The 17659-nt window shown below is 41.2% G+C and overlaps 1 protein-coding gene across 3 annotated transcripts in view; it reads left to right on the top strand.

Moving 5' to 3' along the window:
- Positions 1-17659, top strand: part of cobl (cordon-bleu WH2 repeat protein) — a 223868-nt gene that overhangs the window by 87271 nt on the left and 118938 nt on the right. For all 3 annotated transcript variants that reach the window (XM_052016260.1, XM_052016262.1, XM_052016261.1), the window contains 2 exons: positions 12495-12705; positions 16861-17089. In XM_052016260.1, the coding sequence (XP_051872220.1) occupies positions 12495-12705; positions 16861-17089 (440 nt within the window). The remainder of the gene's footprint in view (positions 1-12494; positions 12706-16860; positions 17090-17659) is intronic.

Genomic DNA, 17659 nt, shown 5'->3' on the forward strand with positions numbered 1-17659 from the left:
ACCACAGTGTTGTTCGACATCCTTTCTTACCCCCTTATAAGTACTTCCATTGATCCTGACTGCTTGTTGACGCTTTATCGTACAAATGTTATTGCTTATAAAATATACATTTTATGTACATTTTGAAATGTACATTTATTAAAATGTACTTTTTCTTTCTTTTAGTTTCAATATTGGTCCAAAATTTGAAGTTAATCACAAAGTAGCAACATTTCTTACTAAGTGGGAATAAAGATCTCTACAGAGATAGAACATTCCCTATTCTGATGCCTGGTGCTGTCAAACAAGATCCCTGGCAACCAGCAACTGCAAAGGCATTAAGCAGCCAATCAATTAAAGAAATTTCGTGGATGTGAAATTTGGAATCATTTTGGACTCTACTCTTAAAACAGAGTGGTAAATTAAGACCTAATGAGTAAAAATGATAAAATATCAGTTATTTTTACTTTCATATACCTTGTATTTTGAAATATTCACGCAGGGAAATAAAAGGATACGTAAGGAAATAAAAGATTTTTAGGCCCAGTTTCCAATACGTGTTAAACTTACCAGTAAAAATTCACTTGGACCTTGCAATAAGATGCTTAATTTTCAGAATGTTTTTTTCTGTGGGACGTGTTCCTATTAAGCCCAAGTGACATCAGTTCAATTAATTTCAGTTTTATCGGTTTAAGAATCCTGTTAAGGCATACTAGATATATAGTCTAGATTTTGCAGTACTATGGAGACACAAGACTGCAGATGCTTTAATCTGGAGCATAAAACGAACTGCTGGAGGAACACAGTGGGTCAGACAGCATTTGTGGAGACAGAGGCATGGTCGACTGATGCAGGTTCTCAACCTGAAATGTTAACCATCCTTCTGCCTCCACAGGCGTGCCTCGCCCACTGAGCTCCTCTAGCAGTTTGTTCTTTGCAGTACCAACCTTGGTGAAATTACTCATGTAAACTGTATATGAGGGGAAAAGCCCAAAATTACTATCAGTTCCACAGAGAAATGACGGGGAAACAAAACACATAGATCATTTCACTAATGTTAGTGCTGCAAAATCCTACTTAGATGTTTGTCTCAATGTCATTCATGACTTGATAGTAGCATAGCCACCTCTGAGTGAAAAGATCACGACTTCAGAAGAAGTTGAGCAGGAAACCCACATTAACACCATAGGGCAGGAATAAGGGAGTGTCTTACTGCATATATCCTCCTTGAATGAATTGTTAAACAAAGGCTGTGCCCTTGGGTAATAGTATTTGATTCCAGTTTTCAGAATTACGGTGAATTCCTCTTGATTTCTTGTCCAATAGTTGTCCCTCAACTAACAACTAATTGTGGATCACCTTATTAATGTACTTCTGTTTGTAGAACATTTGCTATATAGAATTTTGCTGCTGAATTTCTCATAGTTGTGGCTATACAGTCAGAAGAATTGCACTAGCTTTAAACTTTTGGACATTGTGAAAAAGACTATATGAACGGAAAGCTTCCATTTCCTTTTTTTTAAAACGAGGTTTTATACCATTTACGAAGAGGGAAAAGCATGCTCATTGGTTGCCAGCTTTTCACAGGCAAGCAATAATCCTTTTGGGAAATCAGTGAAAAGATATGGAGGTTTTTTTGTGACTTTTTTTTGGTTTCAAGAAGAGATACATATGGTAAAAGTTCATAGTTATTACTGCTCTTTGATAAAGTGCCATTGTTAGATGGGTAGGAATGCAGTGTTTCTTCAAAGTGAAGGCAGTTTTGTTCACTACTGGAACCCCTTGCGAAGAAAATCTTGTCAGTGGGGTTTAGAATTCTCACTATGATGATGGTTCGGAAGGGTATCACCTTGAAGAAGTATAAGATCATGATGTTTGGTGGAATATATGGAGAAAATTAAGACATTTATGGCACAGAACTTTAAAATGCCTCCCTGCACATTTGAGTATTTTCAGCCACAGGAAGAGTTGCATTCCCCTGCCTATTGTGATATTGTATTAGCCTTGTTAAACTGGTTTAACAAGCTGGCACTGCAAACTGCCTTAAGCTAATTTGCATGAAAAGGTGAATAAATTTCCCAGAGAGCTTAGAGCTGACCTAGTTTGTGCAACACAGACAAGACGCTTGAAAATCCAGCATTCTATTCAGTTAAAATACGCAGAAGCAAGTGATAAACTATAATAGCGATGAACCATTATAGAGTGGTGGTGTGTGTGTGCGGACTCCAAACATTTCTCCAGATTTTTTTTCAAACCCAAGATCTTTAATATTGGTGAACTTGCTGTTATTAAGCAAGTTGCATCTAAGTAGGACACAACTTCCATCAATGAAAAAAATGCTTAGGTTAGGCAAGAATAGCATTAATTTGCAGTCATTGCTTGCCTGAACATATCTGGCAGATGAGAAGATGATTGCTAGCTTTTGAGAATTCCATTTTTTGTTTTAGTACTGCTGTTACTTTGCTGGTGATGCACATAAATAACTTTTTGAGAGTGGTTGCACCCCTTCAATCAAAACATGGCATTAGTAGAAAGAAAATAGTCTTTACTCTTTACCACTTTTGGCCATGTGTGAAGAGCTTGAGATTGAAAGCAATGGAAATATTACTCCAGCCCATGGTGGCTACATTAACTCCTTTGGGAGTCTAATCTTATTGTTCTCAGGACCTTAATCTTTCTCCCTGCCCATGCAATGAATGCTCTTAATGCTATTCTAAAAAAAATACTTGGTACTAAGTGATGACCATGTGCCAAATTAATTGGATACTTTGTTGGCAGTTCACACAATTCATTCATTATGGGGGTGGGGGCGTGGGTGGAGATTGATTGAACTGCTCTTGATACTGTAAATTTAACCAGCTGTCCAAGAAACCTGACACTGAAGCAGCAAACTTCTGAATGTGAAAGCTCTTTATTGCGACTGCCAACCAGTAATATGTTCTGCATCCATTGTTGTTGATCATAGTACTGACATCTGTCTGCTGACTGACTTAGAAATCTGTCCATGCTGTATGCAGGTTTATTGTCAGTAAAAGAAAAACTGAAGAAGGCACAGTGAGGGGATTCATTGAGGTGCTAGAGGTGGAGAAACCAGTATTTCTTGTGGGCCTGGTTTCTATTTCTGATAATTACTTAGACAATTTGCTGCAAATTTTGTCTGATATTCCAGTGGAACTCTTCATTCAGCAAAATCAAATTAACAGTTTTGTGGACTGCCATTGGCAATAAGAAAACCAGGGAATATTTAATATCGTGACATTTGCATTTGACTACTTGAATAGTGCTGCATTATTTAATTTGGCCTACTGAATAACTAAAATCCTTTGAGCAAAATAATTTGAGATTCAGAGTTGTAAAGTATAACTTGGTTTGGAGGCTGATAAACATGGGAATAGATGTGGAAGGTGTCACATATCTGAATTCCAAAAAGATTGCTTGAGTTACCAGTCTAATAGATCAGGTGATCTGAATTAATTAGGTCCTTGCAGCGTTACTTCAGGAGTAGTTTACCAAAGAAGACTTTGAGTGAGAATTGGCCATTGGGTGAAAAAGTTTCAGGTGGAAGTTTAATTATTTAAAAAAAAGTCAAAGCAATCACTAAATAATATTTACATACTCAACTATCTTTAAAGCAATTGTAATCTATGCCTCTCTGAGAAAATTATTTGAAAATGTAAGCATTCATTACATTTTTGATCTATCTGTACAGAGATTAGCAAACAGGATAAGTATTTAGAGTGTTGGCTTTCATTCTTGCTGGATGTGGACCGCTCGCATATCATGTGTTGCCATTAAATAGTCATTATTTTCCCCTAAAAGCTGCAAACAAGGAGCATTGTAACCTTTATTTCATTTGACAAATCTGTTGGATGAAATTCTTCTGAATTTATTTGTGAATAATGGGATTGCTGACTTGCTGGAACACTGTTAATGGCAATAATTACGCTTACCTCCCTTGGCAAAAAAAAACTGTAGAAACAAAACTTTCTGCAGCATGGCCCTTGGAATATGTTTTGTACGATTCCAAAAGAAGGAACTCTAGGAAGTTTTAGGTTAATCAAAAGGCCCAAAGGTGGTATTTGTTTATGACAAAAGAGTCATAGAGCAATAACATCAAGTGACACAATTAATTGGTTATTATTGACCTCAAGATTTGAAAAAATAATTTTTTACTGAGCAGTGATAAAAGCTCATGATAAATGTATATCCAAATCCTTTAGAAAAATTTCAAATAAACGTGACCTTCAGACCCAATTGCTAAGATACCAGTTGTCGTGTTAGAGAGACCTGTGAATTTAACCATGCACAAAACAACCTCATGATCTGGTGTCAAGAGAAAATAAGTTCATTTATCTGCACTGTTGTTGATTTCCCCCACATTTCTTGCTGGTGGTTAAAACACTTCCAAAAACAAAAGAACTTGGAGGAAGAAAAAGGTATTAAACTTTCTCAGTGAACTTACCATTACATGATAATAAAAGGATATCATGTTAGTGTTGAATTAAAGTTGTTGACTTCTCTAATATAAAATCTGAAATGCTGTAAGTACTCAGCAGGTCATGCAATATCAGGACTCTTTTCTGTGGCTGATGGCTTCAATAACATATCCAGATCCTCAACTGATCCACCATTTCAGGACGCAGTGCAAAAAATCGAATCCGTTCAGCCTGTTGGGACCGTACTGGGTCCAAGTAAGAATTGTCCAGCCACTCCCGCTCTTCTGCCCTGTCACCATTTCTGTGCAGATTCTTTCCTTTCAGATACTTATCCAGTTCCCTTTCGAACAAACAAAATTTTGATCTATTTTCATTCACTGCCTTAACAGTGCATTCACTGTGTATTAAAAGAATATTCACATGTAACTTTTGATTTTGCTTCTATGTCCCCATGTTAATGGCTCCTTCACCAATGGGAACAGCATCGCTCTATCTACTGTGGTTATAACCTTCATGATTTTAAATGACTCCTATCAGATCCCCTCACAACTTCCTCTGTCCAGGGAGAACAATTTCAGCCTCTCTAGTTAATTTGCATATTGTAAATCGCACATGCTTGTAATCATTTTGGTAAATCTCTTCTGTTCCCTCTCCCAAGACTTTGCCTCTCCTTTGTGTGGTGCCTAGAACTGGATACAATGCTCCAGTTGGGACCAAACCACTGGGTTTCTTTTATCAATCTGCATGACCAAGTAACTGCTAATTCTGCCCCTGGTTATTGTTTCCAGAACTTTCTCCACCACCATGTTTAAACTGACTGGTCTGTTGTTACCAAGTTAATCTTGGAGCAGGTCAGAGGGTGGCTCTCTTCTGGTGATGCCTTGCCTCTTGACATCCATGGCCTTTCTACTATCTAGTCAGAATCAGAATTGGATTTATTATCACTGACTTGTATGACATGAAGTTTTTTGTTTTGTGGCAGCAGTACAGTGCATAGATGTAAAATTACTATAAATTACAAAAATATCAAGCAAAAAAAAGGAGTAATGAGGTTGTGTTCATGGACCGTTCAGAAATCCGATGGCAGAAGGGAAGAAGCCGTTTCTGAATTGTTGAGTGTTGTCTTCAGGCTCCTGTACCACCTCCCCAATGGTAGTAACGAGAAGGCATGTCCTGCATGTTGAGGCTCCTTGGTAATGGATGCTGCCTTTTTGAGGCACTGCTTTTTTAAGATGTCCTCGGTGGGGAGGGTTGTGCCCGTGATGGAACTGGCTGAGTCTACAACCCTCTGCAGCCTCTTGCAATCCTGTGCATTTGAGCCTCCATACCAGGCTGTGATACAACCAGTCAGAATGCTCTCCGCCGTACATCTATAGAAATTTGTAAGAGTCTTTGGTGACATACTGAATCTCTTCAAACTCCTAAGGAAGTAGAGCCACTGGTGTGCTGCCTTCATAATTGCATCAATGTCTTGGGCCCAGGATAGGTTCTCCAAGATGTTAACACCCAGGAACTTGAGACTGCTCACCCTTTCCATCACTGACCCCTTAATGAATGCTGGTGTGTGTTCTCCTGACTCCTGCTTCCTGAAGTCCACAATTGATTCCTTGGTCTTGCTGTCGTTGAGTGTGAGGTTGTTGCAACACTACTCAACCAGCTGAACTATCTCACGCCTGTACGCCTCTTTGTCACCATCTGAGATTCTACCTACAACAGTGGTGTCGTTGGCAAATTTACAGATGGTGTTTGAGCTATACTTGGCCTCATGGTCATGAGTGTAGAGAAAGTCTAGCAGTGGTTTCTCCTTGAGGTGCCCCTGTGTTGATTGATTGTCAGCGTGGAGATGATGTTATTACCGATCTGCACAGACTATGGTCTCACAATAAGGAAGTGGAGGATCCAGTTGCAGTGGGAGGTACAGAGGCCCAGGGTTTGAAGCTTGGTAATTAGTACTGAGGGGATGATTGTGCCGAACACAGAGCTGTAATCGATAAACAGCAGCTTGACGTGTGTTTTGCGGTTGTCTAGGTGCTCCAAAGCAGAGTGGAGAGCCAGTGAGATTGTGTCTGTTGTAGACCTGTTGTGGCAGTAAGCGAATTGCAGTAGGTCCAGGTCCTTGCTCAGGCAAGAGTCAAATCCAGCCATAACCAACCTCTCAAAGCACTTCATTATGGTAGATGTGAGTGCTACCGGGCTATAGTCATTGAGGGAGCTCACCTTGCTCTTAAAAGGCACAAATCACAAATGTGATAGAATACTCTCCAATTGCACAGCTCCAACAACTTTCAAGAAACTTGGCAACATCCAGGATAAAGTATCCTGTTTGGCACCCCATCAACCATGCTAAACATCCACTACCAGCTCACGGGCTGCAATGTGTACCATCTACAAAAAGCACTGTAATTACTCATCCAAGCTACTCAGATAGCACCTCTCAAACCTGTAATCTTTACCACGAAGAAGGACAAGGGCAACAGACACATGGGAACACTGCCACCTACAGGTTCCCACCAAGTTGCACAATATTGTGTTCCTTCATCGTCATTGGGTCTAATTCCTTAAACTCCCTAACTATCAGTTTTTTTGAGAGTAGATTCACTAAGAAGGGTGTCCACTAACAATTTTTCAACAGTGTTTAGAGATGGGTAATAAATACTAGCCTTGTTAGCATTGCAGTTCTTGAAAAGTGAAATTTAAAAAGACCTCCTGACAATCCAAATACACCACACCCACTGGTTCTTTCTTAGCAATTCTACCAATGACATTCTTAAACTCCAGTAGGTTAGTGAAACATGATTTTGTTCCCCAAAATCCATGTTGAATTTTCTAATTCTTTTCCTATTTTCTAAGTGTCCTGTTATCACATCTTTTATAATCAACCCTGGCATTTTTCATGAACTAATGTCAGGATAACCAATCCATAGTTATCTGTTTAATCTCCCTCCTTTCTTAAATAATGGAGTTACAGTTGCCTTCCTCCAATCTGCAGGAACTGCTTCATAATCTATAAAATTTAGAACAATCAAGGCATCCACTATTTCCATAGCTACCTCATTAAGTACTCTGGGATGCAGGATCATCAAGGCCCTGGGGATATATTGGCTTTCAGACTCATTAATTTCTCCACCACTTTTTCATCATACTAATTTCAGTCAATTCCTCCTTTTCATTGCATTCTTGGTTCCCTTGGATTTCTGGAAATTATATGTATCCTAGTGCACAAAGACAAAACCAAAGTATTTGTTTAACTGCTCTGTCAGCAATATCATTTTTGTGCAAGTTAGGAATGTACAGCTATTGCAGCTTGTACATTTGTTCCTTGAGTGTTAGCCATTCCCTACTGCAGTCACAACTTTCAATGAAGGTCTTCAATCTATCATTGCCTATCAACTTTGTAGTTTCCTTTGTTTAGATTTCACTGATCTGTTTGTCTACTAATCTAATAGGTTCTGTCAAGCAAAAAGAGTCGAGAGTAGTTTTTCTTGTGTAGAGACCATAGGTGACCTCCCACATGCTAAGGTATACAACAAAGTGGAAAATGTGATAGAGATTAGCCACCACCAGCTGGAGGCTAGGAATTTCAGGGCGACTGTGACCTTGACCTCTGCCAAAGGTCTAGGCATGAGTGTATGGCTGGAGTTCTGCCCACAGGAGGTCATAGACTGCTATCACCACTAACTTCTATAAAAACCCTTAGCTTCCAGATATATTGTTTTTTGGGGAGCTGAAGGTAAGAGTGTGGCTCACTAAAAACTCGTGAAGGATAGGGTGTGCAGACATGAATCCTTCCTCCCCACCTCCCTTGAGGGCCTAAGGTATGTCTGCCCTGCCTCTGATACCTGTTCTGCTTGTGCAGCACACCCAGTGAAAAACACAGCAAAGAATTTATAATAGTGGAAAAGTCTCCATGCACCCCACCCAAAGACTGTTTGGCCTTAGAGCAGTCAGCTGAGTCACTCAGCAGCCTCCAGTGTTCTACAGCAGTCTGCAATGTGAGTTTCAAGTGAGTGAGTAGCCTCTTAAATAGCATGGTTGTAGTTGAGTCTCAGGAAAACATGCTTCCCTTTGAATGAAGGACTCCACTCCAAGTAGTCTTCAACCTCTCATTGCTGCAGTCTTAGATTCCCACCTGCTTCAAGAGGGCAACAGTCATCCCGGTACCCAAAAAGTGCAGGGTGAGCTGCCTCAACAACTATTGCCCAGTAGCATTCACATCTACCATAATGAAGTGCTTTGAGAGGTTAATTATGGCTAGAATTAACTCCAGCTTGAGCAAGGACCTGGACCCACTGCAATTTGCCGACTGCCACAACAGGTTTACCGCAGACGCAATCTCACTAGCTCTCCACTCTGCTTTGGAGCAAGTCAACAACTGCAAAACATACGTCAGGCTGCTGTTTATCAATTACAGCTCAGTGTCAACGCCATTATCCCCTCAGTACTAATCACTAAGCTTCAAAACCTTGGCCAAAGCCTCCCACTGCAACTGGATCCTTGACTTCCTTATCAGGAGATCACAGTCAGTGTGGATCAGTAGTAACCTCTCCTCCTCGCTGACAGTCAACATGGGCGCACCTCAAAGATGCATGCTTAGCCCACTGCTGTACTCCCTCTGCACTCATGACAGTGTGGCTAAGCACAGCTCAAACTCCATCTATAAATTCACTGATGACACCACATTGTTTGTAGAACCTCAGATGGTGACAAGCAGGTGTACAGGAGTGAGATAGATTGAGTGGTGTCGCAACAACAACCTTGCACTCAGTGTCAGCAAGATCAAGGAATTGATTGTGAACTTCAGTAGGGGGAAGTCAGGAATACACACACCAGTCCTCATTGTGTGATCAGCAGTGGAAAGGGTGAACAGTTTCAAGTACCTGGGTGTCAACATCTCAGAGGATCTATTTTGGGCCCAATACATTGATGCAATCAAGAGAAAGGCACGCCAATGGCTCTACTTCGTTAGGAGTTTGAGGAGAACAGCATCAGGTTTACTATCACTGACATATGTCGTGAAATTTGTTGTTTTGTGGCAGCATCACAGTGTAAGACACAAAAATTACTATAAGTTATGGAAATAAATATAGTGCAAAAGGCGAATAACAAGGTAGTGTTCATGGACTGTTCACAAACCTAATGGTGGAGGGGAAGAAGCTGTTCTTGAAACATTGAGTGTGGGTCTTCAGGCTCCTGTACCTCCACCCCGATACTAGTAATGTGAAGGGGGCATGTCCCAGGTGGTGAGGGTCCTTTAATGGTGGACGTCGCCGCCTTGAAGCACCACATCTTGAAGATGTCCTCGATGGTGGGAAGGGTTGTGCCCGTGATGGAGCTGGCTGAGTCTACAACTCTGTGCAGCCTCTTTCGATCCTGCACATCGGAGCCTCCCTGCCAGGTGGTGAAGCAACCAGTCAGAATGCTCTCCAGCATACGTATGTAGAAATTTGCAAGAGTCATTGGTGACGTACCAAATCTCCTCAACCTCCTAATGAAGCAGAGCCGCTGGCATGTCTTCCTCTTGTTTGCATCAATGTGTTGGGCCCAAGATAGATCCTCTGAGATGTTGACACCCAGGAACTTGAAGCTGCTCACCTTTTCCACCACTTCCCCTCAATGAAGACTGGTGTGTGCTGTCCCGCCTTCCCCTTCCTGAAGTCCACAATCAATTCCTTGGTCTTGCTGACATTGAGTGCGAGGTTGTTGTTGCGACAGCACTCAACCAGCCAATCTCACTACTGTACACCCCCTCCTCGCCACCTGAGATTCTGCCAACAACAGTGGTGACATCGGCGAATTTATAGATAGTGTTTGAACTGTGCCTGGTCACACATTCATGAGTGCAGAGAGAGAGTAGAGCAGAGGGCTCAGCACGCATCCTTGAGGTGCACCTGTGTTGATTGTCAGCGAGGAGGGGATGTTATTGTCAATCCACACTGACTGTGGTCTCCCGATAAGGAAGTCGAAGATCCAGTTGCAGAAGGAGTCACAGACCCCCAGATTTTGAAGCTTGTTGATTGATATTGAAGGGATGATGGTGTTGAATGCTGAGCTGTAATTGATAAACAGCAGCCTGACGTATGTCACCAAAGACTCTTACAAGCTTCTGTGGATGTACGGTGTAGAGTATTCTGACTGGTTGCACCACAGTCTGTTATGTTGGCTCCAATGCACAGGATAGCGAGAGGCTGTAGAGGGTTGTAGGCTCAGCCAGCTTCATCGTGGGCGTAACCCTCCCACCATCGAGAACATCTTCAAGAGGTGATGCCTCAAGAAGGTGGCATCCATCACTAAGGATGCTCACCATCTGGGACATACCCTTTTCTCATTACTGCCATCAGGGAGGAGGTGGTACAGAGCCTGAAGACCCACACTCAATGATTCAGAAATGGCTTCTTCCCCTCTGCCATCAAATTTCTGAACAGCCAATGAACCCATGAATTATTCCTTATTGTTGCTGTTATTCCTTTGTTTTTGCACTATGATATAAGGCACAAGTCAATGATTAATTTGATATTGAGATTCCTGAGTGGTGAACCATTTTCTGATTCTGACCTAATTTGAGCCACCAGTATACAAAATACCTTGCCCAGTGAATGACATCACTGGTGATATGTGCTAATACACATTGTGACCAGAAGTAGCAGGTCAAATTTCACAACTGCACAATTCTCACAAAATGACTATGTATTCAGAGTTTACTCAAAAACAAACATTAAAATTCAATCACGTAACACATGTTACACTATCCAATTACTAAATTAAATCTCTTTACACCTTTTAATTTAGCCAATGCACAACTAAATCCTTATGAGGCTTTTAAGGAAAAATAGTCTGCAAATATAAAACTTCAACTGAATCAAAAATATATAATTTAAATTTTGATCTCTTCAATCTACCCATGTCCACCAGATCTTCTCTAGGATCAAGCTACAATGCCTGAATCATAATCCATTGAAATAAATTTGATGTTAGTGCAAAATTAATAAAAAGTTACATTAGTTAATTTTATTTAGTTTATTGAATTCTTCCCATGATGTGCATTGTTTGCTCAGTTGTGTTTTCTTTATTTATTGTTCTATGCTGCATGGGTGTTCTATTGGTAATTGTTTCACAATGAATGAATTATGGAAATATTTTTCCGAGTTTTGTGATTATTTTTCATGGAGACAATTGAGATTAGCTGTTTTTCAGTAAGGTTTGTGTTATAGGGGTTAAGTTCACAGGAAAGTGCTTGCTTGCTTGCTGTGCCTATTAAACCTTAAGTGTGGTTCCGAAGTGACGTCCCTGCAAAACAATTTGACACTTCAGCAACTGGTCACACTTATTGATGTTTTGACAACTCTTTTCATTTGAACTCTGAAGGGGTCCTTGGTAATTTAGGCTTATGAACAGGGGTTGTGGTTGGTCAGTTCTTACTAAAACATGAAACAGCAAAGAGAATTGAGAGGCAAACCCTGGATTTTGGAAATGACTGAAAGGATAGTCAGAAACCAAAAGATGGTAGATTTGAAACTATAGAACAACTTGTTGCCCTGGGATTGCAGAATGCAATTATTTTGTAAAGTTATATTCTACTTAATTAAGATAACAGCCCATCATGCTCTATGTTTCATGTCATTATGAGAATCCAAGTGGTATCAGTTGAACTGAACCACTCTGATATAATTGCTGCTCTGTATGATTCACTTTGTTGAGGAATAAAGCAGTTTACAATTCACAATAAGCTTCCTCTCACCTTCAGAATGATTATAAGATTTTATATAATCAGAGAAACTGAATTTTCTTCAATCAGTCGTGGATATAGAGCAAGATGAGTCAGTTTCTATGAAAATGATGTGGAGTGGCTGTTTCTGGAATAGTTGACAGGTGCCAATGAAATTATCTCAGTTGCGGGCCCAATATCATAATGTCTGTCAAGTAGAAATTAAACTTTTTGTAACAAGCAACAAAATCACCCTAGAACCTGAGTAGTAAAGTTATTAATGAAATGTTCTGCTTTAGTTCTTTAACAAACATCCAGATGCTCAAAAGACATCAATTTGAAGTAATACATATCTGAAATTTTTTTTTCCACTACAGTAAAGCAGTGATGGATCTACTCATTGATTTGTGCAGCCAATATCATTTAAATCCAACCCATCATACCCTTGAACTACAATCCAGAGAGACACGCAAACCATTAGGCTTCAAGCCAAATACCGCTGTTGGGATTTTGGATGTAGACAAAGTGCTCATAAAGCAGAAAGTTATTGAGGATAAGCCAAGAAGACCCCGGCCTGTAGTGCCTGAAGTAGGTAACAAATCAAAAAAAAACTTGTTGCAATAAATTAGAAAAGAAATCATTTTAAGTTGTTTGTGATTTAGAGCACTCAAAGCATGTTGCATGCCGAATTTGCTATGATAAATGTGCAGAATTGTGATTTAGTGTTTCTCGTTTAACAAAATATTCACTGAAACGTGTTATGGCAAAAGCTAGATAAAAAGCTTGGAAAATAACAACCAACACTTTGAGGGGAGAGGGTAGAGTGGGAGGGTTGAAGGATAAGCCAAAATAAAGTTATGAAAAGCAATTTAAGAATGCTTATTTATTAATTGAATAGGTCATTTCAATATATTGTTGCACAATTTTGGTTTCCCCTACATAATAGATGATAGACAATTGGAGCAGAAGTAGACCATTCGGCCCTTCGAGTCTGCACCGCCATTTTGAGATCATGGCTGATCCTCAACAATCAATATCCTGTTCCTGCCTTGTCCCCATATCCCTTGATTCCCCTATCTATAAGAAACCTATCTAGCTCCTTCTTGAAAGTGCCCAGAGAATTGGCCTCCACTGCCCTCTGAGGCAGTGCATTCCACAAATTCACAACCCTCTGGGAGAAGAAGTTTTTCTTCGCCTCTGTCCTAAATGGCCTAGCCCTTATTCTTAAATCATGCCCCCTGGTCCTGGACTTCCCCAACATCTGGAACATATTTCCTGTCTCTATCTTGTCCAATCCCTTAATAATTCTGTACGTTTCAATCAGATCCCCTCTCAATCTTTTCAATTCCAACGTGTACAATCCCAGTCTCTCCAACCTCTCAGCATAAGACAGTCCCGACATCCCTGGAATTAACCTTGTAAACCTACGCTGCACGCCCTCTATAGCCAGGATATCCTTCCTTAACCCTGGAGACCAAAACTGTACACAATACTCCAGGAGTGGTCTCACCAGGGCCCTGTACAAATGCAAAAGAATCTCTTTGCTTTTGTACTCAATTCCCCTTGTAATACAGGCCAACATTCCATTAGCCTTCATCACTGCCTGCTGCACTTGCTCATTCACTTTCAGTGACTGATGAACAAGGACTCCTAGATCCCTTTGTATTTCCCCCTTACCTAACTCCACACCATTCAGATAATAATCCGCCTTCCTGTTCCTGCTCCCAAAGTGGATAACCTCACACTTATCCACATTAAACTTCATCTGCCAAGTATCTGCCCACTTACCCAACCTATCCAAATCACCTTGAATTCTCCTAACTTCCTCTACACATGTCGCACTGCCACCCAACTTTGTATCATCAGCAAACTTGCTAATGTTATTCACAATGCCTTCATCTAAATCATCAACATAGATCGTAAACAGCTGCGGTCCCAGCACCGAGCCCTGTGGCACCCCACTAGTCACGGCCTGCCATTCTGAGAAACATCCATTCACCCCTACCCTTTGTCTCCTATCCGCCAACCAGTTTTCTATCCATGTTAATACCCGCCCCCCAATTCCATGAGCCCTAATTTTACCCACCAATCTCCTGTGCGGCACTTTATCAAATGCCTTCTGAAAGTCGAGGTATACAACATCCACTGAATCTCCCTCGTCTATTTTCCTGGTTACGTCTTCAAAAAACTCCAGTAGGTTAGTCAAGCATGATTTGCCCTTGGTAAATCCATGTTGACTCGACCCAATCCTATCATTGCTATCCAAATATGCCGCTATTTCATCCTTAATAATGGACTCTAGCATCCTCCCCACCACAGATGTTAGGCTAACTGGACGATAGTTCCCCGTTTTCTCCCTCCCTCCTTTCTTAAAAAGTGGGATAACATTAGCCATTCTCCAATCCTCAGGAACTGACCCCGAATTTAAGGAACGTCAGAAAATGATCACCAATGCATCCACAATTTCTAGAGCCACCTCCTTTAGTACCCTGGGATGCAGACCATCTGGACCTGGGGATTTGTCAGTCTTCAGCCCCATTAGTCTACCCATCACCATTTCTTTCCTAATGTCAATCCACTTCAGTTCCTCTGTCACCCTCTGCCTTTTGTCCATCCTTACTTCTGGGAGATTTCTTATGTCTTCCCCCGTGAAGACAGATCCAAAGTACTTATTAAATTCGACTGCCATCTCCCTGTTTCCCGTAATAATTTCACCCGATTCTGTCTTCAAGGGCCCAACATTGTTCCTAACTAACTTCTTTCCCTTCACATACCTAAAAAAAAAGCTTTTGCTATCCTCCTTAATATTCCTGGCTAGCCTGCCTTCGTACCTCATTTTTTCTTCCTGAATTACCTTTTTAGTTAAATTCTGCTGCACCTTAAAAATTTCCCAATCTTCTATCTTCCCACTCAGCTTGGCTCTGCCATACTTCTTCCTTTTTAACACAATGCTATCTCTGACTTCCTTCGTCAGCCCTGGTGGCCCCTTTCCCCTCTTTGAGTCTTTCCTTCTCTGGGGAATGAACTGATCCTGCACCTTGTGCATTATTCCCAAGAATACCTGCCATTGCTGTTCCACTGACAATTCTGCTAGGATGCCCGCCCAGTCAACTTTAGCCAGCTCCTCCCTCATGGCTCCATAGTCTCCTTTGTTCAACTGCAAAATTGACCCTTCTGATTTGCCCTTTTCCCTCTCCAATTGCAGATAAAAACATGTTATGGTCACTCCCTCCCAATGGCTCCTTCACTTCGAGTTCTCTTATCAAATCCTGCTCATTACACTGAATCCAGAATAGCCCTCTCCCTGGTTGGCTCTCGTACCAGCTGCTCCAAGAATGCATCCCGGAGGCACTCTATAAACTCCCTTTCCTGGGGTCCCGTACCAGCCTGATTTTCCCAGTCCACTTGCATATTGAAATCCCCCATAACTACTGTGACATTACCCTTGCCACATGCCAACATTAACTCACTATTCATCTTGCACCCAATATCCATGCCACCGTTCGGAGGCCTGTAGATAACACCCATTAGGGTCTTTTTGCCCTTACAGTTCGTCAGTTCTATCCACACTGACTCTACTTCTCCTGATTCAATGTCCCCCCCTTGCAAGGGACTGAATCTCATTCCTCACCCCACCCCCTCTGCCCACCTTCCTGTATACCCTTGAAAATTCATTTCCCAGGTCTGATCTCCCTGCAGCCATGTCTCTGTTATCCCAACAACATCATACTTACCCATTCGTATCTGAGCTTCAAGCTCACCTACCTTATTCCTGACACTCCATGCATTCAGATATAGGATTTTTAACCCATTTCTCCTCTCTCCACTCGTATTAATGTTCCGAAATTGTGTAGTTCCTACCTGTCCTCTACCCTCCATCTCGCTATCCTGTCTCTCATTCTGGATCCCCTCCCCCTGCAAATTTAGTTTAAACCCCCTCCCCCTCCCGAGCAGCATTAGCAAACCTTCCTGCAAGAATGTCAGTACCCCTCCAGTTCAGGTGTAAACCGTCCCGTTGGAACAGATCCCATCTTCCCTGGAACAAATCCCAATTATCCATAAACCTGAAGCCCTCCCTCTCGCACCATCCCCTCAGCCACGTATTAATCTGCCTAATCTTCCTATTCTTCTCCTCACTCACATGTGGCACAGGTAGTAATCCTGAGATTGTTACCCTGGATGTCCTGCCCCTCAACTTAGCACCTAACTCCCTGAACTCCTTACGCAGGACCTCCTCTCTTTTCCTGCCCACGTCGTTAGTCCTTACATGGATCACAACATCTGGGTTCACGCCCTCCCTCCTGAGAATAACCTGAACCCGATCTGAGATATCCCGGACCCTGGCACCAGGGAGGCAACAGACCATCCGGAATTCCCGATCATCCCCACAGAATATCCCATCTATCCCCCTGACTATAGAATCCCCTATCACTACCGCTCTCCTCTCTTCCTTCTTCCCCTTCTGAGTTGAGGGTCCACTCTCGGTGCCAGAGACCAGACCTCCGCAACTAGTTCCTGGTAGGTCATCCCCACCAACAGTATCCAAAGCGGTATACCTATTATTGATGGGTGTAATATTCCTGTATTTTTCATATCAACCTACTGAAGAAGTATTCATGGTGTAGTGCCAAAAACTAATAAAGATGGCAACGTGAGGCATCAATAAATTAATATGTTTATCTATTTTGGTGTGACATGCTATCACTTGACTTAATGTTTAATGCAAACCTATGACTATTGCAGAAAACCGTGAGGTTGATTGTGAATTTCCTGAGGACACAGAAAGCTGTGCTACGTGTCAGTCCACTAGTGCCTTTGCAAGAACTGTTACCAGTTATATGTGAAAAGTGTGACTTCAATTTAGATCATCTTGTGCTCTTGAAAGACTGCATCAGAAGGGAAAAGGTGGATCTTTCAAAATCACTGAATGATTTGGAAACCAGGGAATTGTATGCTCTGGATACCAGCAGAGGTGAGTTTGACCAGAAACAAATTTACATTGAAATTGTTCAGCTGAATTCAGCTGATTTGCCTCAGTACTTTTCTCTCAGAGGGCAGTTAATTTGAAATGCAGATTAATAACTCTACACAAAGCTGCTTGAGTATCTTTCCTGGAAACATATTTGCACCTCAAATTCCAGTGAATGTTGCTCTAATAAATATAGTTTGGCATCTGGAGTTGTAGTATGTGATGTCCAATTAATAAGTAAGTTGTAAGAAATTCCTATTGGTATAAATCTGGCTCAATTTTGGACATGACAACACAGTACTCTGACTTAAAATGCTCAAAAGAAAAAATATGTATAATTTTTTTTCTATTTAAAGTATTCTTTTACAGATGATAAGAAGAAACGCATCCCAGTTTTGCAAGTTCTCTGTTGCTTTTTTATGATGTTTATGCTAGATCTGTGAGACCTTAAAGCTTCTTTAAGGTGATGACTGATGTTTTCTGAGGAATTCCAATTATTTTTTCATTTTTGTAGTCCTTCAGTCTCAAATACGTTCTGCTGCTTCAGCCCTAAATTACAAAGGTATTGTATTT

This window comes from Pristis pectinata, chromosome 5 (assembly GCF_009764475.1).
Source record: "Pristis pectinata isolate sPriPec2 chromosome 5, sPriPec2.1.pri, whole genome shotgun sequence".
Classification (NCBI taxonomy): Eukaryota; Metazoa; Chordata; class Chondrichthyes; order Rhinopristiformes; family Pristidae; genus Pristis; species Pristis pectinata.